Raw genomic sequence first — 27,833 nt, forward strand, 5'->3', positions numbered from 1 at the left:
GCTGCCCAGGATATCTAGTACATTTTGCACACTTCATGTGCATTGAAACATCTTTCCCCCTGATCTTTCTGGCATCTAGAGGATGCCAGAAAAATCCTCACACTTTAGAATAAGACGTTGCCCTGGCGACAGCTCATCCTTATCACGACTCTCGACAAATATGCACCTCTGTGATTCAGTGGGTGGTTGATGATCTCCAGGGATATTGTTCTGAAGGTTGTTTTTTCTCTAAATTCTTTCTCCTCTTTCAGATGCCCCAAGGGACTATACTGTTTCAGATCTAAGAGGGCGAAGGAAATGGGGTTTTTACATTTGTTGGTGTTTATACTTCTTGGGGACAGATTGGGTCCTACAAGACTGGACATTGTAGTGAATGGCCAGGCCAGCGAGCGCCGGGTCTTAGCCCACATTCCTGGTGACATCATCATCGGGGCGCTATTCTCTGTCCATCATCAGCCGCCTGCCGACAAGGTTCATGAGCGTAAATGCGGAGCCATACGTGAACAGTATGGTATCCAGCGGGTAGAGGCCATGATGCACACCCTGGACCGCATCAATGCAGACCCAAACATCCTGCCCAACATAACACTGGGTTGCGAGATCAGAGACTCCTGCTGGCATTCAGCTGTTGCTCTAGAGCAAAGCATTGAGTTCATTCGAGATACCCTGGTCTCGGCGGAGGAGGAAGAGGGCGTTTCCAAGTGTTCAACTGAAGGTGGAGGTACACCCATGAAAGGAAAGAAGCCCATTGTAGGACTGATTGGGCCTGGGTCCAGCTCTGTGGCCATCCAGGTTCAGAATCTCCTACAACTCTTCAACATTCCACAGATTGCATATTCGGCCACCAGCATGGACCTCAGTGATAAGTCCTTGTATAAGTACTTCATGAGGGTGGTGCCTTCCGATGCCCAGCAAGCAAGAGCTATGGTTGACATTGTCAAAAGATACAATTGGACCTACGTATCTGCTATTCACACTGAAGGTACAGTGATCTCTCCTCTAAGGTGTATTTTAATGCAAACATATCTATATTCACACTTATAATGGGATTTTTTACATAGAGAGATTTTGAGAGTTCTTAGAAGTAGAGCTGCCCTGAAACTCTTTCTCTTTTGAACAGAAAACATTCCAAGAATTCATTCAAAGCTTTGGGACTTTCTGTTCTTTTCTGCACTGGTATTTCACAAAAGTCTGTACCAGAGAAACATTTACTTCTCCCCCGGCATGTAACGCCATTATTTAGTTCTCAAAGTAACAGATTTCCAGAGGGATTTTATGAGCTGATAATGTTTCACTCAACCTGTTGTAGTTCACCTTTATCCACCCAGTATTATATTTTCTTACAGAACAATCTCTTTATTATTTATAGAGGAAAATGTCACATCTTGTAAGGAGCTGTATCAGTTGCTGTTCAGAGGAGTTTATGAGTCAGATGTGGCATGTGCCACATGTAGTCGAGATCCTCTCTTTTGCACCAGCTAAAGATTATTATTTTTAATTTATTACATTCAAAATAGGTGAAAACAAGATTTTACACCATTTAAAATGCATTAAGTCAAACTCTTATATGCACTTATTTTGATAAGTTCCACAGCTCTCAACTGTGTATTACAGAAACAGGGGCTGTTTGGCTGGAAGATCAATGACCTCACAGACAGGTGTTAATTGCCAGTGGGTAGTTAAATATGGAACCCTCCCAAGTTTTCACCCACATACAGAACAAGGAGCTGTGAAATGCTCTGTAATGTTGATTAATTTACTTGCATATTCTCAAACAAATTTTTGTGCCTGCAGCTTTGACTTTTGTGGCAAACTATTGATTACCACAAAAAAAAAAAAAAAATATTTGAAAAAAACAAAAAACAAATCTGCATTACAATGGGACACTTACAATCATAACAATGGGCATTTACTGTCAAGTCTTAAAGGAGAAGCAGCACCAAAACCGAGCCTTTTTGACAGAGGGTCAGAATGAGGGTATAAAATGATCATGTGTTACAAATATTTAACTTTTTTTTTTTTTTGTGCAACATTTTTTACTAATATTATAAATTAATCTCAAGGAACATATTTAAATAATAAAAATACATGTCTTGACCCCTTTAAACCCTCCAAAAATTGGCCCCATTCACTTCCATTGTAAGTTCCTAAATGTATCCTCAATTTTTGCTTTTTTTTAAAAGTTGAATTAATTTTTTGTGCTAATCAACATTATGCCACAAATGCTGTCGGCTGAGCTTAACGTGTTGATCCCTGAATATTCCTTTAATTAGCAGATAATACCATCAGCATATGGAAGGAAATGACTGGAGATTTACTAGAGGCATTGAAATGCAAACATTTCTTTTCAAACTGAGCTCATACAGATAATATGTCAAACAATAGCGAATCTTCCTGCATATTTGTGTATCGATTGTTTGATCATGTTCAAGAGTGTCTTTGATGTTTGAAAAGACCCCCACAATGATGCTTAAAATTCAGCATACACAGACACACTCAGATATTGTGTTGCTGCTGCACTTTTGTTTTGGCCCCTTTTTGGCCTCTTTTAATAGACCATACTGAAATCATTAGCTGAAAGGCGATCATGATGATCATTTACCACTTTAGTTGTATTTGTACTGTCTATGGGCTCTTTATGAATTTTCGTGGTTGAATGAACACACTTTTTAAAGACTTGTCACTTCAGCAGTCTCTCCGTAGGAGGGAGGAAGAGAGAGTTCATTAAATTATCACAATTACTGTATTTCATGCAAGGAGGTCATTTAAATTAATAATGCATTTTATGATCAACCTTTTAGCTTAAAATATTGCTTGTTTTTGACTAATGCCTAAATGCCAGATATCAGTCACTTTTTTTATTATACATTTATTTTGAATCCATATTGTTCAAGCTAAATTTTAGTGCAGCATAGGCATGATAATTAATTCAAAGAACTGGCACAGAAGAATGGAGTGAAAGATTTGGAAAGTTTTTCTCTGAGGAGAGATAGAGATGGAGTAATGTGCATTTGGAAGCACTCTTTTAAAATCTAAAACTTCACAGAGTAAAAGAATGAGATGCTTTCATCTGCTGCATTTTAGCCAAAGCCATTTAGATTGTAGGACACGTACATTGTTTTAGGCACTAAGGATCCTCATAACTCACATGTCAGGAAAAATGGCATTGGATATTTCTCACACCTGCTGTCTCAGTGTCAGGATTTAGCTGGAATGCAAATAACAACCAGGGTAAGGTACTGTACATTTCATTTGGGACACAAGCCTAACTCACCCCTGCCAGATTTGAACATGCATCTTTTGAAATACCAGACCTAAAACCACTACGTTATTGCCACAGTAATACTGATCTTATATTTGAGCAAAGCTCCATCCCTGTGATCTTGTGATTGTTGGTTTACTCTGTTTATCCTCATTACCCATAGCTTATAATCTTTTGTGCAATTAACGTTGTGTATTGATTTGGAGAAAAACAATGAAAGGAGATTTACTTTTGTGGAAATTAAGTCATTGCAGCTTTATGTTTTGAGGTGGCTGTGGCTCAGGTGGTAGAGCGTGTCGGCCACCAATCACAGGGTTGGCTCATCATGCCAAAGTGTCCTTGGCCAAGACACTGAACCCCAAGTTACTCCCAATGGCAGGCTAGCGCCATGCATTGCAGCTCTGCCATCGTTGGTGTGTGAGTGTGAATGGGACACAGTGTAAAGCGCTTTGGTAACTGATAAGGATAAAAAAGGCGGTATATAAGTACAGACCATTTACCATTTATGTTTGCTTTTTATCAAGACATCTCTGCAATTGTATCAAACTGCTGATATATATTTAAGCAATATCTCACAAACAAGAGTGCGATATGGCCCTACATCAGCACTACTGTTATTTGGCCGCAGTGTGATATTGCTTACATATAGTGTGATTGCTTATAAACACTAACAGTTCAATGAACAGTACGGTCATAAATAACGTATTTGTGCACAGAACTACTTTCTTGTGCAACGGATCAGAATCTGCCATTTCTGGTTCAAAACAAATGATGCGTTCAAGCCTTCGTTAATAATTCAAAAATTTCACTTCAGAAATAGTATCACAGCTTGTGCTGTTTTGAACAATTTATTGGATAAACAAGGATGGATGTGTGTGTGTGTGTGAGAGAGAGAGAGAGAGTGATGGAGCGTGTGTGATCACCTGTTGCTACACCCAAGCAGAGATGCTGTCAGATTTCTGAAGGTCATGTTTCTCAGTGGAAAAATAGCATTATTATGGAAAATATTTGTTATGAGAGAGAAGATATATGCGTATCGCAATGTCAGAGCAATCACCTGCCACGGTGTTCAGTCTATCGGGAAGCGGCAATACTGTCCACAAGTTTTAATGTAAGTAGAAAAAGCTGTAATATCTGCTTGTTTTGGGGTGACAACAAGTCTCGTCTTTAAAAAAGTCAAACCGGGGATTTTTAATTCACATAAAAGTCAAACATGGATGCATGACATACATTATGTGTTTGTTTGCCATTTAAATCTAGCATATCAGTTTAATTTAACCAGCTTTGCTTGTCTCCCTCAATCTCAGTGCCTAATGCATGTGTGATAGACGGAGAGAGCACACGCTCTTATTCAAGCAACCACGAGAAAAGTGAATTTGTTTACATTCAGCTGATCTGTTCGCTGATGAAATGGTGAAGTGAAAAATTCAGACTATAAATAAAAAAATAATTACATGTGTAGGAGGTTTGCATTGTAGGGATGTACATGCAGAGTTCAGATATAAAATCAGTGATTGAATGACTAAAGTTTACTTGCTGAAATTAAATAATTGTCTGTTAAGGCAATAGGGAAATTGGAATGTTTGGGCATAGCAATATGGTGGCGCAATGACTTTATTGTTATGATGTCATGAGCAATCCAGTTCTGTATTATATATCAGTGTATCAAACCCACACCTCTGAAAATGTGTGAGAACTGGGAACATTCCTCACACAAAAGTAGGTGACCTGATTTTTATGTAAATTGGCTCTTTGTGAAACAGGGGCCCTTTTTTCATTAGTGTGTCTTGCCATGAAAAAAATTAAAACTGTTTACATTCCTCATCGAATATTTTCAAGAAAGCAAAGCACTGAACATAGAAAATTTTATGGAATGTAAAATAATGTTAGGGAAATTAAATTGCAGTTAATCTGACATCCCAATTTACAATACTCTTACTTAAATTGAAGAACGAGAAATCAAGTTTGTCTTTGATCATTTGAGCTAGATGAATATTTCAGTTCAGAAACTTGGGATGCTCAGTCCAACCTGGTTTCATGGAATCACATTACTATACCTATATTATTGCAAAATTATTTTACGTGGCTTGCTGTATGTATCCTGACAGTTTCCTGGTGAAATGAACACTAGAGGTGAATTTTTTTTTATTTCCTATCACACAAATCACGATTAAAAGGGTAGATTATCAATTCATACACACTTCTTTTCACCCTGTTCCGCACAAAATGCTATTTTATGACTTCGAAACACTTTTACTATAGCACATGACTTGTAAGGCGAGAAACATTTTGACATTTGCTTAAAGGGGTCATGACATGGTTTTTTTTATTGTATTATTATGTTCCCTTAGGTGCAATTATAGTATTAATATATTTTTTTTTTAAGAAAAACTTTTAAAATCTAGTGATTTATGACCTTTTCCCACCCTGTTTCTCATCCTCTGATTCAAACAGTCTGTTTTGGGGCGTTTTCCATTTAAGACATCAGTGTTAACGCCCACTGTTATGATTGGCTAACGTCAGTGCCTATGTATCAATTATTGACGCCCCAGCCAGAACAATATGCAATTAAACTAAGTAAAAACACTGTGATTATTCATAATGAATGAAATTGCGCTTTAAAAAGTAGTTTAAAGTTTAAAATAGATTACTTACAGTTTGCGTCGTCGTTGTTCCCAGAATAGTCGGCACGGACTTATCTTTGAGCAACAGTTTTCTGGCAAAGCCAGCATCATATTGAGATTTGTTCTCAAAACAGTCATCCTTAAAATGTACAGAACAAACGCTTAAGTTAACACTGCCATGACTGGGACGTCCGCAAAAAATAAACTGCATCCATTTTTCCCTGACGTCTGGATCTTTCGGCAGCTTATTCAGAGGTTTTGTTTGACCACAGCCAGGAACAGCACATCTGTGTGGCATCGTAATTTTCCTGTGCACAAGTAGTCTCTGTCAGAGCTCGCTGTCCATCGACTGAACACTTGTGAGGCGCACGGCGATACTGAAATGAGCGTAGTTGTCTTGCGCTTAGAGCGTAGTTATCTTGTGCTGGAGGCGGTCATATGCAAACGCTGTTACGTCACTTCTAACCGACACGTCACTTCTAACCATGAATCCAGAACGAGCTGTATTTTGAGTTTGATTAAATAAATGATTCGTTTAGAATGGGGAGGACGTCTTAAAATATTAAACTTGCAGGACGTTTTAATGATACAAAGACCTCTTATATACCAAAAGATCAAGGCAAATTTGGTTTCTCATGTCATGACCCCTTTAACATAAACAACTACATTTACAAGCTTGTTCTAGTGTCATTAAACTGCGCAGTAGCTCAACTGATGTTCGAATTGACCGGGGTACAAGTCCTAAAGAGCATGTAAGTCGACACAAGTCGAATGTGTCACAAAAGCACCACAAAAAGATGTGGTTGGTTCAGCGATTGCATTTTTTTAAAATCTTGCATTAAATGTTTATGGCAGTATGGGTTAGGTTTAGGTTTAAGGTTTAGGGTAGTGAGGTAGATTTTGTTGGGGGGATCACCTGTTTGGCAGTAGGACTGGGTAAATACTGTATATCGATTTTCTGATGCATAGCAATCTTCATTTGAACATATTTGAATCTCGATATATATTCTTAAAACCCAATATCAATCTTTTACACTTGGCTAAATGAGAGGAAATCACTTGCATTTGCAACCAAACTTCACGCTATGCTCATTTACAGATGCTCTTTACAGAACAGCCGGTTTTCTTAAAGAGAAAGTATCGTTTTTTAGCACAAGTTCAACAAATAAATTTAAACAATAATAAAAACATGTAACAAAATATAATATACTGTATGTAATATTTTATATTTTTAAAAAGCTACCTATGTGACCAAAATGATAAAATGTGGCCAAAATGATAAAAAACGAATAAATTATCATTAATAAATTTCCTTTTTGAACTTTTGAAATGCACCTAGTTAGAAGGTTCTCAGTGTAATTAACAGCATTATCTGGGAGATAATTTATTTCATATTTAAGCAAATTGGACATTATAACTGAAGTATACTCATGTGAATCGATATCGGATCGAACCGAATCAGAATCGAATCTTATTGAGAGCTTGGGAATAGGAATCCAGTTGGGAAATCTGTATCAATACCGAGCCCTATTTGAGAGAAATGTTTACTCACTTTAAGCGGCACACGTTTTACTTCACATAATGTTCATGAGATCAGTACAAAGGAAAGGTGTTTTGATTTCATCAGCATAGCGGGGGTGATAAAATCAGCAATTGTACTCGTGATTTGTGTGACAGTGATGAAACGACACAGTTGTTGTAGGGACTCTAGTGTTCATTTCACCAAGAAACTGCAGCAAAATGTAGAAAGCGGCACGTACAAGTCAGTTTGCAAAAGTTCATTCTATGAGACCAGGTTGTCCAGAAATGTGTGTAAATTTGCCAAACCTTGTGGTGTTCCTGGGTTTGTGTAGCACCTCCTGCTCAGCATATCCTTCCGAAAGATGCTAATGTTTAAAATGTATTTTTAACAAGGTCTTTAAACATTTCAGTCTGACCTTAACAATTGTGTGCTGCATTTCAGCATGGATTGTTTTAAGAACTGCTCATAAAGTAATGCAAAGCAGCTGTTATTGATGAATTGCAATCTCTCAATCTTCAGGAAATTACGGTGAGAGTGGAATGGAGGCCTTCAAAGACATGGCAGCAAAGGAGGGTATCTGCATCGCCCACTCTGACAAGATCTACAGCAATGCTGGAGAGCAGAGTTTTGACCGACTTCTCGATAAGCTCAGGAGCCACCTACCCAAAGCTCGTGTGGTGGCGTGCTTCTGTGAAGGCATGACCGTACGTGGCATCCTCAAGGCCATGAGACGGCGTCGACTTGTTGGGGAGTTCCTATTGGTTGGCAGGTGAGTAACACAAAACATGTTCTCCAGAATTTATATTTAGATGCATATTCTTGGCAATCCAAGCTTTCTAAACGGCTACAAGTCAACACTCCTAAAATGATGCCTGTGAGAGGTGTCAAGCACTCTTTGTTGATGTGTAGGTGGTGTATTATAAAAGCTTACTGTACATGTATAATACTTAGTGCTGCAGAAGTAACCAAGTAACATTTTCAAAAGATACAGTGTAGGGGTGTCCAAGTTGTCACAATTTGTACTACAGTAAATATTTCTCAGGGTGACTTTTTCAAGTCAATTTCTGCATAGCCACATACCTTTAAATATAGGCTACAGAAAAAGCTTTTAATATTTACACTGTTATTGGCCAAAAAAATATATACATTTATCTTTTTTGTTACACTAATTGGGGTAAGTAGTCATTATGGGAACTTCCCATTAAAAAGCCTATTTTAAGCTATATAATGGCTTTTTAGCAAAATAGTTACTGCGATATAGCCCTTGTGACAACTAGTCCCGGTCTCCTATCTTTTATATATTTTTAACTGCCTGTTATCTTGTGTTCAAATAGGGCTTTTTCACCAAGATTGTGGGTTATAAAGTGCCATGGCTTCAGGCTATTCTGTTAGTATTTCAAGGAAACCACCTTTTAAATGTCCATCTACAACTGTTGATCATCATTTTGTGTGTGTGTGTGTGTGTGTGTGTGTGTGTGTGTGTGTGTGTGTGTGTGTGTGTGTGTGTGTATCTGTGAGACAAAATCAAGATGGATCAAAACATGGAAACAAAGCTCATCTTTCTGTGTGCTATCACCGCAGTTGTTGCTATCATCATCATCATCACCACCACCATCATCATCATCATCATCACTATAATGGTGTATAATCCAGTCCTAAAGAAAGGTATGTCAATTTTGATTGCTTCAGTAAAGGCAGTTAATTCACATTATGAATTATGAGATTATGTCTCATTCACTAATAATTGCATTTGCTTAGACTACACGTAAACATATTTGCTTTTTTATTTTATTTTTATTTTGTGCAAATGTGGTTTCAGTTGGTGCCATTTTTTCCCCTAACTATAGAATAAAGTTAAGTGTGAACGAATTGATGAATCATGATTTCTGTGTAAAAACATTGTTATATGCACAGTTAGTGTATGTCTCCCCTTTTGAGGGTGAGACTGTTGGGCCGTAACAGAGCTGATGCTGTAATTCTTGGGCTGTTTCAAGAAGTATTGAAGACGTATTCAAGATTGACTCTTTAACACTCTTAATTACATCAACTTTAGGTAATACAGTAGGTCCTCTTCCCAACTGACACAGAGTCAGAGACTCTTTTAAGCATTTATTGTCTGACAAACGGATAAATGCTTATGAAAGATCCTGTGAAAAGACTATTTCAAGAATTTGACTTGATCTTGAAAAATTTGCACACACTATTCATAGTGTCAATTTATTCTTCCCATTTTAATCTCCTGGAATGTGACATCTTAATGGACTATTTTTAGCTTCTTCCCCAATTCAGTTCGCACTGTTCCATTAATACATTGCTTATGGATATTAAGGACTGAAATAATGTCTTTGATAAATAATTCATTAAGAATAATCCTTCCAATTTCTGTCTCTGGACAGGAGTTCTTTAGTTTGTACTCTGTTTGATAATTAAACTTTTGCTCATTGTTGGACATAAAGACATTTTGATAATCTGTGTGTAATTGTTTTATGCTGAAATACTTTATTTTATCCCAGTTTAATGTAAAAAGACAACACAAAGTAATTCAATAGAAGGGTGACTTCCTGAGTAGTGTGAACACTCTGGTGGCTCTGAGACAGTTTCAAAACATTGTTCTGATTGTATGAGTGGTTCATTATTTTTTATTATGGTTTTTGGTTCAGCCAATGGCATGAGTGTGTGTTTGTGGGGGGTTTGGGTACAAACCAACCAGCTCTGATGTGAATAACAACATTACAAGATGCATTTACAAGACTGTGCACTTAACATATTTAATGAGGGAATGAACTTCAATCCCATGATGCACTGCAAATGATGTAAGCGAATGAAAATATTTAATATAAAAATATAAATCTGTATTGATTTAAAGTTGTTGATTATACATATGTAAAGATTATATTTTACGTTTATTGCAAAATATTGAAATATATACATTGAGAGAGAGAGTGACTCCATTGCGCCATTCACAGTATGTCATGAATGTGCGGTCGCTATTGAGCTTGTTTGGTGATTGCTTGTTATTTCATTTCAGGATCATGAGTAGTGCATTTTATCACTAGAAAGTCGAAATTACACTGACAGGCTTCAACAGAAGCATATGCCATCGATTAAAATCCTTGGAGCTCAGGGCTGGTCTGTCTTTAAAAGTTTATAAGATAAAATCTTTAAAAATCAGTTCATCTATGGAGAAGATTAATGGGATTTTTACTTTAGGAACCTGACTGTTGTGCAATGTTACCAACACTGGCAGAGTGGAAGGGCATTTGAGTGTTTGGGAAACCTGTTTGCAGTTCCGTAAAGGAAGAGCTTATATTAAATGGAATGGATGAGAACACCTGCTGCTAAATGTAAACAAGGAAAAGAGAATACAGTTACTGAACAGGCTTAATGTTATAGGGTTGTTTTATTGTGTTTATCTTCCTATTCAAGTAAAACTATTTGGCTGTGTGAAACAGAGTCCCTAACATCTCCATGCATATTCAGGAGTGGATTATCTGTGATCTCAGGCAGACTTTAATGCTGTCAGACCTCTTATCTGCATAGGGACACACACAAACATTCAAATGAGCCTGTCGAGTTGAGTGTGGGGAAACGAGAGAGTGTGTGTGATTCAGAGTTTCTCTTTATAGGAATAATTCACCTTGTAATGAAAACTCTGTCATGGTTTATTCACCCTCGTGTTGTTTCAGACCAGTATGACTTTTTTTATCCATGGAACACAAAAAGAGATGTTAGACAGAATGTTAACCTCAGTCACCATTCACTTGAATTGCAAATTATTTCCATAACTCCAAAGTGGATGGTGACTGAGGCTGTCATTCTGCTTAATATCTCATTTGTTTTCCATGGAAAAACTAGTCATACGTGTTTTAAACAACATGAAGGTGAGTAAATGATGACATAATATTTGTATTTTTGGGTGAACTAACCCTTTAAATAAAAAAACACAAATTATTTAAAATGTATGTCTAGGAAATGGAGACTTTTCAAGCATGTGAATGAGAATATTTCTGTCTTCTTCTCTTTTGAAAAATTGAAGTTTTCAATTTTGGATTTTTCCTAATAGCAGCCACCTAATTTATGAAATGCAGTAATGAACTGATTTCTTTGTTTTTGTCTGACAAAATTTTAATAGCGCAATATTTCAAATCATAAGAGAAAGTGATTATTTACAGAATGTTTAGATGTCATCAAACTATTTGGAAAATACCTGTTTTAATAAAGTGTAACAGACAGATAGCTTTGCTCTACAGTGGGGGCCTATATTTAGTTTATTTATGTTCTTTGTATTTAACAGTATTTAGTTCCAAAAATGGTGTCAATGTCTATATTCTGGGCCTCTGGGCATTTCAAACAGCCTGGTTGGCTAACATGCCCTGTTTATGGGGCACCAGAGAGATTGTGTGCATGTGCATGCGTGTGTGAGGTAGGTGTGTGTGTGTGTTTGTGTGTGTGTGTGTGTGTGACCGAGTTTGTGTGTCTTTGTTTGATGAGGTGTCAGACACTAGCTCCAGGGAAGAGGTAGCCAAGGGTTCAACCCCCCTTGGTTAAATGAGAGTAAGACCACAGTGTCTCTGTTCCAATTCCTTCATCTCTGTGTGACTACAAAATGTGATAAAGTATCTTGAGTCTTTTTTACAAAATCTCTAAGACCCTTCCCCCATTTGTACTCTGTTTCATTGGCAAAAACTGCAGTGTGGCTGAAAATTATTTCTTGATATTGTTCAGCCTTTCAGTGATGTTTGAAATACTGTATATCTCAGTTGTTTATCTTTTTGCTCTAAAATGAATTAAAAGGGTGATATTTTTTTTTTAATTAGAGGAACCCTGATTTCGAAAAAACAGCCATTGTTGCCTAGTTGATTAAAAAATATTAATGCAAAAAGATAAATACATTAAAAATCAACCGATAGTTAAAAACAATCAGAGTTTTCCTCACTCATTTCCACTAAATAAACCATGAAAGAATGATATATAATATTTTCCTTTTCTGTGCACCAATATGACAATGTAATAAACAGCTATATTTAAAGTTGCACTCAGTAATTTTTTCCCCATTAGAAAATAAATGAATTTTAACTTTGAAACAAAAAAATCATTTAAAATCATTACTCTTGTCATATCAGTAACCTTATAAAAGCTGTTTTATTCTAAATGGGACAGGGGTGCCCTCTTTTTTTGTTTGTCTGTTTGTTTGTTTGCTTGCTTGTTTGTTTGTTTGATTGTTTATTTGTTTGTTTTACAAAAACAGTTCAATACATGAAAAATGCCACACTAGGACATTGAGTGATACAAAAGAATCATTGAATCAAAATTCTAATTTGATTCACTTAGACAGCTGATCAAATTCATCAAATTTACCAACACTTAACAGCATTTTTGTTACTGAAGTTTATATCAGACACTATTAACACACTAATAACACCATCAAACACTATCAAATAATACAAATTGCATTAAAATCATTGCGATAGTCACAACATTGTTTTATTTTATAGCACCAGTAATACTTCCAACTCATTGCGCACATTCTTATACACTTACGGAGTACAATCTTTCACCCAGCCCTATACTACAATCAAGTTAATGTTTCATATATTTCAAAAACAAGTTTATTTAACAAAAGGTTGTCTCACAATGCCCACTCTTTCAGCAGCCTATCGACAGCCATGAAAACAGTAATGTCTGAGCTTCACTTATTCACAACTGAATGGTTTTCAATTATTTATTAATGAGCAGTATGCAGCCAGTGCCCAGCCATTCTTCTCAAGTGAGTGTGAGGATACTATATTTTATTCGGTTGTATTATTTGTTGAGATGTTTGTCAGTGTGCAGCTGATCCATTACTGATGTGGGCTGATCTGACTCCCCCTAGGGATGGATAAAGATGTAAATCCTAATTAAATGATCAGTATCACTTTGCAGCTTCTTTGCAGCTTTTAGTGGTGTAAATCTGATATTATTTTCTGTCCTCAGTAGAGCAGCATCCCACATAAATGTGTGTGTCATTCCTATGTGGGATAATTGCTAATGGATTTCATCCCAATATCGAATGCCCACGAACATATTTTGGCTGAAACGTGCACCATAACCTTTTCGGAAAAACAAATGTTCGGCTGTTTTCACCAAATCTAATTTTGTGCTATTATAGCTGATTAAATGTGGTTGGATTAAAAGGTAAAACATTACAAATGTTAGTATATCAAAATACAACTAATGTTAACATGTACAACTTTTAATAATTTTTTTTTAGCCTATATGTAGTCATTAACATTAACCAAGAGAGGGAGTCGCATGACGCCATGCGAGGTTTGGATGTGTGAACGGTGAGTGAGCTCTGGACACTTTGCTAGTATTTAACACTTTTAATAATATAAACCGGTGAGAATCGATTCACCCTTATTCTTAAAGGTGCAATATGTCAGATTCAGAAACTCTTGTTATTAATGACACCTGTGGCCATTAAGTGAACTGCAGCCAGCTACCTGTTGCTCCCGCTAGTGCACACATTACATAGGGACATGAGCGAGCAAGCGAGCATCCAAAACAATGACGTAACGTACAAAGAGACTGAATGTGAAACATCGGCATCATGCTGACAGATGAGGTAGCATAATAAAATTACACAGTTATGATTATTTTACTACAAACTTTGAGACTAAACTAAAACTACTTATCAGCTAACATAGCATACTGATATACACATACAGCTACATACTACTGAACTATACCAGACTGTTTACTGTTGCACTGTTATGTTGCACTATTGTATGTTTTGTATGTAATATGTTGTACTACGAATAAGAAACCAGCTTATTTGCATAAATGTATCCTGTATACCTGACTTTTAGTATAAAGAGAAGATCATTGAAATCATTTGAAAGTTACGAAGCAAGGTAGCTTGAAATTCATCAGCGTTAGCAGGCAAGATCAAGTTAGTTAAAATTACACTGATCGATCCTTATGGCACTATATTTCACATGCTTTGCAGTTATGTAAGCTTACCTGTCCAATAACAATAACACCAATTCGGGGTCAGTTTTGATTTTGATTTTTTGGCTTACTCAGAGTTTGTGCAGGAGTCAGTGTTGTTCTGGGAGCCGGACATTTGCTGGATTCCATCTGTAAGATAACGTTACCTAATGTTGCAGTTTGTTGTCACTGTTGAATAGCGGAAGAAAAGATATTACTGCCTGAGGCAAGGCTCTTGGGAGCACTCATAAACGTTACATCCTTTAGATTTAAGGTTAATGTTATTAACTACTACTGCTACAATCTCTCCCTGTAGATGTGCCCCTCTCTTATTTCAAGCAACTTGATACCATAGCGAAGTCCTTCATTTGGAATGGTAAACATTCCAGATTACACTTCAGTAAGGTACATAGGCCGATTGAAAAAAAGGTGGGCTAGGCCTACCCAAGATTTTGTTTTATTATTATGCTTTCAGTCTCAAACATTTGGCTCATTGGTCACTTCGACCTGACAGAGTCGCTCCCTATTTACAGCTGCACCACCTGCTCTGTATTGGTTTTTTTGAGTAGCATACACCCCCCCTAAAGTGGCAGATACTCTGGGAGTGGTGATTACTGCTTTTGGAAAAGGTCATGAGGCATCAGTGAATTACTCCCTGCTAATTCAGAGTCTGGGGGATGGAACTTCAACTTCTCTCAAGAGATTATGGGTGAAATTTTTAAACTTTAAGGGAGTGTGAAAGGATTCTATAAAACGTCAAATCTGCATCTAGAGATGCAAGGGTTCACCTTATGCAATTCAAGATTTTACATAGATTCTATTGGATCCCCTCTAGATTGTATAGGCTTGGCCTTAAAACACACACACCTGCTGATGATGCCAATCAGAAGATGGTGACACAACCCATGTTTTTTGAGCGGTGTTAATATCCAAGAGTTTTGGTTGAAGGTTCAGAGTTTCATATGTAACGTTTTGGGAACTCAAATGTAGTTTTGCCCAGACTCTGAGTTCTGGCCAATGGGCCGGTCATAAATTTGGGGGACAAACACATAAAAAATTGGGTCCTGACCAGTATTATGATTGGCAGGCAGATTATTTTAAGGGGATGGAAGTCAGATGGGGCTCCCTCATTTCCGGAGTGGTGTACGGAGATGGGGAGTGTGGCGGCTTTTTGTCACGAACCCCGCTCCTCTGCCCCATCCCCGCTTCCTCAAGCACGCACACGCGCTCCCCTTCGTCCAGCTCACGCGCACGCTCGGCTTCACCGAGCACACACATGCACTGTGCGAGCGTACTCGCTCGCTTCCCGCTCCCTCGCTCCGCCCCCTCGAGCTTCTACGCTCGTTTTGCTCGCTCGAGCTTGCACGCTCGTTTTACTCCTACGAGCTCACATGCTCGTACACTATCTCCCCCCCTCGGGCTCACATGCCCACTTCTATCGCCAGAACATTATGTACACCTGCACTCGCGTCATCTGCACTCCTGTTCATTGTATACACCTGCACTCGTCCCTATCACCTGTCATTGTTTACACCTGCACTCGTCTCTATAAATATCACAGCACATTCGTCTCCCGCTTGTTGGTTATTGTATTTAGTTTCCCGTGTCCTTGCACCCCACTAGTCTCACCTAGTTTTGAACTCCTCTTGTTTACCCATTAGCTTGCCAGCTCCCCTTGTTCCCCTGTCGTTGATCCTGCTAGTCCCGTCTTGTTCTACGCCATAGTTGTTAACTGTTTTCCCGGCTTCGACCTCCCGCTCTCGTTGACCCCTCTCTCCCGGATTTGCCCCTTCCTTCTATTCTGATTCCCCGGCTCCGACATCACGCTCCCCTTTGACGCCTCTTCACTGGATTTGCCCTTCTTTGTACTTTGCACGCTTTGTGTTTAATAAAGCTGTTTTGTATTCGACATTGTGACTGTCTCTTCTTGTGCGGGTTACACTTTTGAGGAGATTTTTTTTATTTTTGTGTGTGTGTGTGTATTCTATTTGTGTCCACAGGGGTGTTTGTTGGGGGTTGGGGTGGGGTTGGTGATTGGGGAGAGTGATGGGTAATAGTGGGGGTTAAATGTTGACTCAATGTATATATATGTTGTGTTTTTTATTTGTTATATGTTTGAGTCAATATAAAAAAATGTTATTGAAAAAAAAAACTATAAGATTAATAAGTGCTGCAAAGTAATGATCATTGTTAGTTCATGTTAACTTTTGCATTAATTAAAGTGTTACAGATTAAAAAATAAAGAATTAATAAAATATATGGATTATCTGTTGCACAGGTTAAGTAAATATCACCTTTAATTTCAGAGTCTAATCATAGTTACACAGTATCAAATTCCATATATGGCTGATATTGCTAAATATCAATATTTTGATATTTTTCTAGCCTTTTGACACTATTCAATATTTGTTATTTATGTGTTTGCTCTGAAATGGCTAAATATTTAATCAGAGGTACCATAATTTCACCCAATCAGCCATTGTTGACAAGTTGAGGACATCCATGTACAATTTTAAGTGACGAAGCAAACAAATCAAGTCAGTGTTTTGTGCAGATATTGAAATGGACAGTTCAAGTTTTAATCAAAGATGCTATTACAATTTCTAGTTGTCATAGCATACAAAAAAGTAGACACAAACCTGACTTAATAACTAAGAAAAAGCATAAAAATCATTATGACATTGATATGTTTCATTTATATCTGTACCAAAATAATATTGAAAATATTGTAAATCTTCGGCATACAACCTAACCCTAGGGGCCCTAATGGTGCAAGAGTTAAACAATCTTTTATCTGATGTAAAATGCTGGTAGACAAGTTTATAAAAGGCTGGGGTGCCTTTGGCATTTTTGTTGTCTTTTTAAGGTTTCCAGCAGCAGTGGGCAGAGGAAGGCTGACCCGCTAGGGTCAGTGTGTGGGTTTACTAAGCGGCTCAGCTCTTTTCTGTAAGATGATTCAAGCTCCTGCTAACATGCCCCTCTTTGCTTTCCCTTCCTTTCTCTTTTGCCTCCAAGGACAAGTTATGAAAGCCTCTCCTTTACCTACCACAAGAACAAAAATGATACCTCCCACACACTGCTGAGTTGTGTAACATTTAGCACAATGTGGCTAGTAAGTGTTTGAAAGCATAGATGGAGAGAACACTGAAAAATGAGAGGCATGAGTGTATGTGTATGAAAGAGGAGGAAGCAGACTTTCAGACAATTAGACGGAAATAGTCTCTTGCTGTCCAAAGATCTGCTTTGCTTCATAAAGGAATAGTTCACCCAAAAAAAAAAAATTCTATCATCATTTATTATTTTGAAACTGTATGAATTTCTTCTGTGGAACTCAGAGGTTTTCGATATTCTAAAAGGATGCAAAAGCACTATAAAAGAATAATAAAAGTGGTCCATATTACTTGTGCACTATATTTCAAGTACCGGTATTCTGAACCCAGGAAAAGACTCAAGTTGTTTTTAACAGAAAATGTCGACAGCCCTTGCTCTCGCTCTTAGGAGAGTTAATAAGAGAACGAATGTCTCATTATTGAGTGTGTGTGTGTGTGTGTGTGTGTGTGAGAGAGAGAGTGTGTGTATTTATCACTTAAATGACCAAATGTCCCCATAAGGATAGTAAAACCCAAAATGTTGGACCTTGTGGGGACATTTTGTCGGTCCCCATGAGCAAAACAGCTTATAAATCATTCTAAATTATGTTTTTTTTAAATGTAAAAATGCAGAAAGTTTTATGTGAGGGTTAGGTTTAGGGGTAGGTTTAGGGTTAGGGGATAGAATATAAAGTTTGCACAGTATAAAACCATTATGTCTATGGAAAGTCCCCATAAAACATGGAAACACAACGTGTGTGTGCGTGCGTGTATTTTATTTAATGAATTGTTTGATCGTGATCAGTACATGAACTAACATAAATGAACATTAACTAAAATGTATAAATGCTGTGAAAATATACTGTCCATTGTAAGTTTATGATGCCTAATGCATTCACTAATATGAAAAAAAAAATTTGAAATATGAAATATGAGCCAAAGTCTGTCACAGTAATTTCAGTATGAAATAATGGGAGGCTACCTGGTTGTGTCTCAGAAGCCATTTCAAGGGAATTTATTATACGAAAAAAGAAAGAGAGTTTCTGTGATTCATTACTACGCTTTCTCTGTGCAGCGATGGTTGGGCAGACCGCTATGATGTCACAGACGGGTTCCAGAGAGAGGCAGCAGGGGGAATCACAATCAAACTGCAGTCTGCTTATGTCACCTGGTTTGACGACTACTATTTGAACCTGCAGCCAGACTCAAACAGCAGGAACCCCTGGTTTCTAGAGTTCTGGCAGCATCGCTTCCAATGCCGGCTGAAGGGTTATCTGCAAGAGAGCACCAAATACAACAAGACCTGCACTAGTGAGTTGAACTTTCAGCAAACCATGTAAGAGTGACCAGGTTACTCAATTTCTGTCTGCGCTCTTAGTTTATACCTATGAATATCCATCCATTTTATCCATCCAAGGGTGTAGGAACAATTTGAATGTGGAATGGATGTCATAGCCATGTCACAGTAGCTAACGCAAGTGGGTAACATTTGTTTTTTTACTATGCCAACTCACAGAGAAGGAGTCTCTCCGACACCAGTACGCTCAGGACACAAAGATGGGCTTTGTGATAAATGCCATCTACTCCATGGCTTACGGTCTGCACGCCATGCAGAAGTCTCTGTGTCCTGGCTACGCAGGTCTTTGTGAAGCCATGCGACCAATCGATGGAGGTAAACTCTTAGAATTCCTTATGAGGACCGACTTCACTGGTGTGTCGGGGGAAGTGGTGCTGTTTGATGAGAACGGAGACTCTCCGGGGAGGTAAAAATCTTTCCTTTTCAGCACCAAACAAAAGTAAGAATGTGCTTCATTGCTCCCCTCAAAGAGAATATAATAATACTTGGTAGACAGATCTGTCTATGATATCATTGTGAAATGTCAAAAACACGTCTTTTAGAGACTAAATGGCTAAATAGGCAAAGCATGTAGAGGGTTGTGGTGATTTATAGCAGTGCTTTTATGTGTCTTTTATTTTTTTAGATATGAGATAATGAACTTTAAACAGATGAGTGAAGAGGACTACAGCTACATCCATGTTGGCAGCTGGGACAATAGCGGGCTGAAGATGGATGACGAGGAGATTTGGGCCAACAGCAGTGCTATCATCAGATCAGTGTGCAGTGATCCCTGTGAGAAAGCTCAGATCAAGGTGAGAAAGGGAGTGAAAAATTCCTTTCAAAGAAAATTTGTGATTTCAGTGTGTTTTGTTTTGTTTTGTCAAAAACCCATCCAATCTAGCAACACACTAAAACGTTCAGAAAACCATAGCAACTCAAATAACCTTAACACCATACCAGCACTCTGACAAAAACCTTAACCCTAACAACCACCTGGCACAACCTAGAAACACCCAAGCAACAGCATAGAAAAATACTAAAAAATGCATTAGCAACTCAAAACAGAGCCCTGGTAAAAACCCACAAAACCTACACCCTAACAAGCACCTAGAAACCACCTAAAACACCTTAGCAATAGCATAACAAAACACTAAAAAAACACTAAAAACAACTTAACAACATAGCAGTGCCCTGGCAAAAACCACACACCTACAACGTAGCAACCTCCCAGAGCACCCTAGCAATAGCATAGCAACATTCAAATAACCACTTAGTAATAACAGCATAGTAACACACAAATAACCACTCGGAGCACCTTAGCAACTCAAAACACCTAAACACAATAGCAGCACCCTGGCAAAATCAACATACCCTACAACATAGCAACCACCCAGAACACCCTAACAAAAGCATAGCAACACTCAAATAAACACTCAGAATACATTAGCTACTCAAAACACCTAAACAACATAGCAGCGCCCTGGCAAAACCCCACAAAACATACACTCTAGCAACCACCTACCAACCACCTAGAACACCCTAGCAACAGCATTGCAAAACACAAGAAACCAATCAGAGCACATTTGCAACTCAAAACACCTAAACACCATAGCAGATCCCTGGCAAAAACAACACACCCTACAATGTAGCAACCTCCCAGAGCACCCTAGCAATAGCATAGCAACACAAAAATAACCACTCAGAATACCTAAGCAACTCAAAACACCTAAACACCATAACAGAACCCTGGCAAAAACCACACACCCTATAACCTAACAGCCCCCAGAGCACCCTAGCAATAGCATAGCAATACACTAAAAACCACTCAGAACATCTTTGCTTTGTGGTGTAGTTTTGCACATGTAATCGCCACTCACGTGTTTGTTTGCTTTTTTCCAGAAAATGTAAAAGTCTCATCACTTATATAACTTGACTTTTCAGGTGATCCGTAAGGGTGAGGTAAGCTGCTGTTGGACCTGCACTCCATGTAAAGAAAACGAGTTTGTGTTTGATGAATACACCTGCCGTGCATGTGAGCTTGGATCCTGGCCTACCAATGACCTCACAGGTGATTCTCGTTCCAACTTCAAAACAAAATGTTCTTCTTGTAGTTCAGAAGACTTTGTGTCTTAGCACACAGTTCTGAACAAACGATTAGCTCCAAAGAACCAACCATATTGAAAAAAAACTACCAAGCTTATCATCTTGTACAACAGTGGGTGATATAAATGTCTTATAACTAGGTCACAGAATAACATGCAAGACACATTTATCTCTCAGAGCGTCATTGGAGAATCTGGACCATGGCAACTTAATGCCAAAAACAGAGATCTGGACTTGGCGGGGGTCCCCATCAGTATGTTCCAGAATTGCTGTCAAGCTTAAGCCCTAAAGCAGCAGTCTCTCTGCATGTAGTACATTACTGAGAGCTGTGGCCGCTCTGCTGTTCATACAAGACTCTTAATGGCAATTTTTGACATTTATAAATAGGTCAAAAAACATTTTGAATTGTACCACTAACTTTTTTTTTATACTAGTTTTTGGGTTTTGTGCCAGGGTTTAGAAGGAACTTTTGACCAGTCTAGTTTAATAAAAGGGTCAGATATCATGAGAAATAAAATTTTCCTTGATCTTTTTAAATAAAACACTTAATTGTACTTTGAAAAAATATCATAGCTTAAACATTGCAAACTAGAATTGACTTAACATCATAGACACAGCTGTGTGTAAACAGCATAGCAAAATGCTGTTTCTCATTTGATATGCACAGTTTCTGTTGCTCAAATGGTAAAGTGTGACACTGGCAATGCTGGTCATGAATTTGATTCCCAGGGAACATGTGACCTGATAAATGCACATCCCTGAATGCAACAATTACAAGTGTCTTCCAAATGCATAAATGTAAAAGTGTAAAAAATCTTAAAATAAAAGGCCTAAAGGCACAGTAACAAAAACAACAAAAAACAAACAAACTCCCATTTCATTCTAAATGCCAGAGAGACTGTGGACTAGGGTTGTCACAATACCATTATTAAAAATAATGTGTGATAACAACCATTTAAATTAGTCAGTTTGATTTTTCCAAGTAGGACTTTTCCTAAATCAGCATGTTTAATAAATTATGTTGTTCATTTTTTAACCCTAAACCTAACCCTATAATCTTATTTGTTTATATTGTTCCAGGACCAACAAGGATGTTATACAGGAACATGTGATACTTGGCAAAATCTCCATCACCCTTTAAATAAACAGAATAGAATGATGTTCAAAAGATTTAATTTTTTTATGCTCATAATATTGATAATCATTGTAAACTCTGGTCATCACTTTCTAAATTAGCTTTTGTTGTTTTTGGTTTTTCAGTATGAGTGTTAATAACAGAATTTGACCATTAAATAACATGTCAAACCTCCACAGTCCCATCAGATCAGCCTCATTAATGGCTATCCAAAGTGTAACTCTCATATCATATCTCATATTCACTATCTTTTGATGCAAATCACACAGGCTAAATATATCAGTGCTTGTTTATGCCAGACTCTGATGCATAATGAATGGTGCTTGGATGAACTGATGGTTTTGTTTGTTTCTTTCACCTTTTTACATAAAGTCGCTCTGAAATTCTGCCGCCAGTTTTCCTGTGAAATCTGCAAAATGATGGATGTTTGCTGCACAATTTTTAATGTCACATATCAGTGGATCTGAGTAATTATAGACAAAGGCATTATACTGACTTGGATAATTATGATAAATAGTGTTTGCACTGCTTATAGATCTTCCAGTGGTGTGATTGTGAGCCCTAAGGTGAAAACGTTTAATTTGAAGTTCCAGGGCAATGTGTGGGCCTAATTACGTAAAAGTCTTTTCAAATTCATGATCCTCAGGGTGTGAGCCAATCCCAGTGCAGTACCTTCTGTGGGGAGATCCTGAGCCAATTGCAGCTGTGGTCTTCGCCTGCCTTGGCCTGCTTGCCACCATCTTCATCACCTTAGTCTTTGTCAGGTTCCATGATACACCTGTGGTGAAGTCCTCCAGCAGGGAGCTGTGCTTCATCATTCTGGCTGGTATCTGTTTAGGGTACCTGTGTACGTTCTGCCTGATTGCCAAGCCACATGTGGCCTACTGCTACTTGCAGAGGCTGGGCATCGGGCTGTCACCTGCCATGAGCTACTCCGCCCTGGTCACTAAGACCAACCGCATTGCTCGTATCCTTGCCGGCAGCAAGAAGAAGATCTGCACCAAGAAGCCTCGTTTCATGAGTGCCTGTGCCCAGCTGGTCATTGCCTTCATCCTCATCTTGATTCAGCTGGGTATCATTGTGGCACTCTTCATCATGGAACACCCGCAGGTGATCTACGACTACCCTTCTATACGCGAGGTGCACCTCATCTGCAATACCACCACGCTTGGAGTTGTGGCACCATTGGGATACAATGGGCTTCTCATTCTCAGCTGCACCTTCTACGCCTTTAAGACTCGAAATGTCCCCGCCAATTTCAACGAGGCTAAATACATTGCATTCACCATGTACACTACCTGCATTATCTGGCTTGCATTTGTGCCAATTTATTTTGGTTCAAATTACAAGATAATCACCATGTGTTTCTCGGTGAGCCTTAGTGCTACCACTGCTCTATGCTGCATGTTTGTGCCCAAAGTCTACATCATGTTAGCCAAACCGGAGAGGAACGTGCGCAGTGCATTCACCACATCGACGGTTGTGAGGATGCACGTTGGTGATGGGAAAGCTGCCTCAGCTGCTAGCCGGTCCAGTAGCATGGCTAACCTGTTCAGACGCAAAGGATCTGCTACAGACACTGCAAGGTCAGTATCAAAAACCGCAACATGCTAAGTCCACAGCACCAAATTGACAATTTACATTTTTACATATTAGCTAGCATTTGGACACTTAGCCAGGCTTTAAAATGTATGAATGCCATTGCATTAAAGGAATAGTTCACCCAAAACTCATAATTCTGTAATTAACTTACCATTATGCTGTCTCAAATTCATGACTTTCTTCTGTGCACTACAAACTAATATATTTTAATGGAGATATGATGTGAATATATCTATGCAATTCAAGTCAATTGGGTCCGACACATACAAGCTCCAAAAAGGACATTAAGGCAGCAGAAATTTAATCCATACAATTCGTTGTTTAATGCATGTCTTCTAAAGTGATAGCTGAATAAATTTGGGGATAATTAGGCATAAAATGCCAATTATTTTATGTCAGTCCTCAAAATTCTTATTTGACCTCTTTATAATAAGATGATATTCCTTCACCACTCTCAATTGCAGAAAAAGCAACTGCTGAAAAAAAAAAACAAAAAAAAACTTTGAGGATGAAAATATATTTAGACTGAAAATGAATAAATTACTAAACTGATACAAATAAAAAAGAAATTGGGGGGGAAAAACACCCCCCAACCAATTACCCTGTCTGCATGTGAATCATTCCTGGAGTAACTCTGAAGTTTTGTGCATATGGGTCGATGGGCCCCAAGGGGCATTTGGAGCATTGAAGTTAGAGATTTCCTATTGGGCGTAGAGGAGTAGATGATGATGGTAATTGCCTGTAATGGCAGGCTCAGTTCCCTCTTGCCTTTTAGCTGTGATGTCACAGACTGGTATATGTTCAGTCTCCAGCCATGGTCTAATATGTGCCTCTTTCAACAGTTCAAATGGCAAAACGGTGACCTGGGCACAGAACGAGAGAGGTAACAGGCCAAACCTTTGGAAGCGGATCTCCATCCACCTTAAAAAGAAGGAGGAGGCCAATCAGACAGCCATCATTAAGCCTTTCTCAAAGGGCTGCGACCACACACCAGACATTGGGGTGAAGCTAGCATATGAAGGGCCTCAGAAAAACCAGCGCTACCCTGTATCGTACTGTCCTCGCGCCCCATCACCACTGCCAACTGTGAGCCAGCGGACTTCTATGAAGAGATGCGAAGTGGAAGACCGTGAGGAACAACGTACGGTAGTTCCACTACCTTCATATCTAACTGAGCGCTTGCATCATGGCGCCCCACCCCAGACCTCCATCATGGATCAGATCAGCTGTGTGGTCAGCCATTTCACAGCCAACATCAGTGAGTTCAACAATATGATGCTGCCCGGTTCCCCACCAGGGACAGCTGTAATTGTTGCCGCCCCAGTCCCAAGACCCAGTCCCTGTTCCCCTTCTTTCCGCCGGCACCCGCAAGAATGGCAGCGCCCCTCCACTGTCACAACATATGCTGATGTTGTGGCTTCAGCAAACACCAACCCTCGCTCCGCTGTTGGCATTGCAGGGGGTATTATGGCTAGTGGGAGTAGCAGAGCTTCACCAGCCAGTCTTTTTGAGAGCACCTACGACTCGTCGTGTGCTGTCAGAACCACTGATTTGGAGGACTTGGGTGCCTTGACTCCCCCTTCCCCATTCAGAGACTCCTCTGTGGATTCAGTTAGTGAATCTCCCACGTCCCCAGCCTCGGAGATGCCATTGTGCGAGCCCTGCTCTCCAATATATGACCAGCTGGTGCTTAGGCACTACAGCCAGAGCTCCTCTTCACTCTGAGAGGCTGTTCAGAGGACAGGAAGGGGACAGGCAGCTACTAAGTGTGTGCATCTGCTTATATTGCAAAGCTGAACTGTAAATGTCAAGGAGTGTAAACTGTTAATACACAAGCACTCACAGAGAACTATTTATGGTGCTTGGAATCCAGCCCATCCTCAAAATACTGATAGTTTGAGATCTGCGTTAGGAAAGGCACTTCACAAAATTACTTTTAAGCTAATTAAGGAAGTACTTGATATGCTCTTGTGTATAAGAGCACTTGGATAACTTTCAGGACTTGAATTTGATGGTCTCTTGACAAGATGTAACTGATGTGAAAGATTATGAGTTTGGTTTTCAGCCAGTATAACATTCCAACGATGTCAAACCACAAAGGTGTGGAAACTAACAATATTCTGCACCAGGCTACGTACACTGGTGGCCAAAAGTTTGGAATAATGTACATATGTTGCTCTTATGGAAAGAAATTGTACTTTTATTCACCAAAGTGGCATTCAACTGATCACAATATATAGTCAATATATATAGTTTTGTATTTTGAAAAATACAAAAATGTCAGAACTTCTTAAACTACTAATCCTCCGCGCAAAAGATCCGGCCTGGGTAGCTCAGCGAGTAAAGATGTTAACTACCACCACTGGAGTTTGTGAGTTTGAATCCCAGGGCATGCTGAATGACTCCAGCCAGGTCTCTTAAGCAACCAAATTGAGGGTAGAGTCACACTCGTGGTCGCTATAATTTGGTTCGCTCTCGGTGGGGCGCGTGGTGAGTTGTGCGTGGATGCCTCAGTGGATCGCATGAAGCCACACGTGCTATGTCTCCGCAGTAACATGCTTAACAAGCCACATGATAAGATGCACAGGTTGACGGTCTCAGAAGTGGAGGAAACTGAGATTTATCCTCTGCCACCCGGATTGAGGCGAGCCACTACACCACCATGAGGACTTAGAGTGCATTGGGAATTGGGCATTCCAAATTGGGAGGAAAATGTGGAGAAAAAAAAATCCTCCATGCGCAGCAATTACAGCTTTGCGATCTTTTGCATTCTAGCAGTCAATTTGTTCAGATCCTCAGGTGACATTTATGACATAGATGTGGCTGCCTTGTCGGGCACTTCTCACGCACCTTACATCTGATCCCACAAATGCTCAATGGGGTTAAGATCCATAACACACTTTTTCAATTATCTGTTGTCGAATGTCTGTTTCTTTGCCAAATCTAACCTTTCTTTTTGTTTTTCTGTTTCAAAAGTGCTTATTCTTTGCAGTTCTTCCCATAAGGCTGCACCCCTGAGTCTTCTCTTTACTGTTGTACATGAAACTGGTGTTGAGCGGGTAGAATTCAATGAAGCTGTCAGGTGAGGACATGTGAGGCATCTATTTCTCAAACTAGAGTCTCTGATGTACTTATCCTCTTGTTTAGTTGTACATCTGACCTTCCACATCTCTTTCTGTCCTTGTTAGAGCCAGTTGTTCTTTGTCTTAGAAGACTGTAGTGTACACCTTTGTATGAAATCTTCAGTTTTTTGGCAATTTCAAGCATTGTATAGCCTTCATTCTTCAAAACAATGATGGACTGATGAGTTTCTAGAGAAACAGTAAAATCTGTACATTATTCCAAACTTTTGGCCACCAGTGTAACTTAAGTTTTTTTCTGGCCTAAATAAAAGTGTAAAAGTCTGAATGTAGGTAGGACCAAACTGAGATTAAGTCTTTAAAGGAATATTCCAGGTTCAATACAAGTTAAGCTCAATCGACAGCATTTGTTGCATAATATTGATTACCACACAAATGTATTTTCACATGCACCTAATTGAAGTTATTGTAAGGCACTTTCAATGGAAGTGAATGGGACCAATTTGTGGAGGGTTTAAATGCAGAAACGTGAAGCTTATAATTAAAAAACAAAAAGCTCATTAATTCTTCTGTTAAAACTTTGAGCTGTAAAGTTGTTTAAATCATAATTTTTACAGCCGTTTTTTGGTTTACAGCGTTACGTCTTCATGGCAATGAAGTTGTAAAATTGGATATATACAGTATTTACACAGAAAAGTTTAGTAATATATTTTATCACACTAAAATCATGTTAACATAAAATGTTTACATCCTGTTGCTATAATTTTGAAACAATGGGTTTTTTATTGTTTATGGATTGGCCCCATTCACTTTTATAAGTCAAATCAAATCACTTTATTGTCACACGAACATATGCACAAGTGCAACAGTGGGTGAAAGTCTTTTGTGCAGTTAAGAGCCATACTGTAACTGTGATTCATGCATTCCTTTTTTTATAAATTAACGAGTTAAAAATATTTTTGTTGGAATCAATAACCACAAATGCTGTTTATGGAGTTTAACTTGTATTGAACCCAGAATATTACTTCAAGAGCAAAACATTTGTTTAAATATTGATTATAAAAATAATAATAACATTTTACATCCCTTAGTGTAAGCGATATAAAAA

At 38.6% G+C, this 27,833-nt stretch overlaps 1 protein-coding gene across 1 annotated transcript; it reads left to right on the top strand.

Moving 5' to 3' along the window:
* The first annotated feature begins 297 nt into the window (after positions 1-297).
* LOC127636136 (metabotropic glutamate receptor 5-like) lies at positions 298-27,816 on the top strand. The gene is made up of 8 exons (XM_052116546.1): positions 298-982; positions 7,928-8,177; positions 18,542-18,777; positions 18,983-19,229; positions 19,449-19,617; positions 20,747-20,873; positions 22,690-23,629; positions 24,488-27,816. The coding sequence occupies exons 1-8, from the start codon at positions 298-300 to the stop codon at positions 25,368-25,370; spliced, it is 3,537 nt and encodes a 1,178-aa protein (XP_051972506.1). The 3' UTR covers positions 25,371-27,816.
* The last annotated feature ends 17 nt before the right edge of the window (positions 27,817-27,833 follow it).

The sequence above is a fragment of the Xyrauchen texanus genome, chromosome 43 (genome assembly GCF_025860055.1).
Source record: "Xyrauchen texanus isolate HMW12.3.18 chromosome 43, RBS_HiC_50CHRs, whole genome shotgun sequence".
In the NCBI taxonomy this organism is placed as follows: domain Eukaryota; kingdom Metazoa; phylum Chordata; class Actinopteri; order Cypriniformes; family Catostomidae; genus Xyrauchen; species Xyrauchen texanus.

Coding starts and splice junctions, on each gene's coding strand:
- LOC127636136 (XM_052116546.1), top strand. CDS start 298: ATGGGGTTTTTACATTTGTTGGTGTTTATACTTCTTGGGGACAGATTG. Junction 19,618..20,746: donor GTGAGAAAGCTCAGATCAAG/GTGAGAAAGGGA, acceptor TTGACTTTTCAG/GTGATCCGTAAGGGTGAGGT. Junction 23,630..24,487: donor TCTGCTACAGACACTGCAAG/GTCAGTATCAAA, acceptor CTCTTTCAACAG/TTCAAATGGCAAAACGGTGA.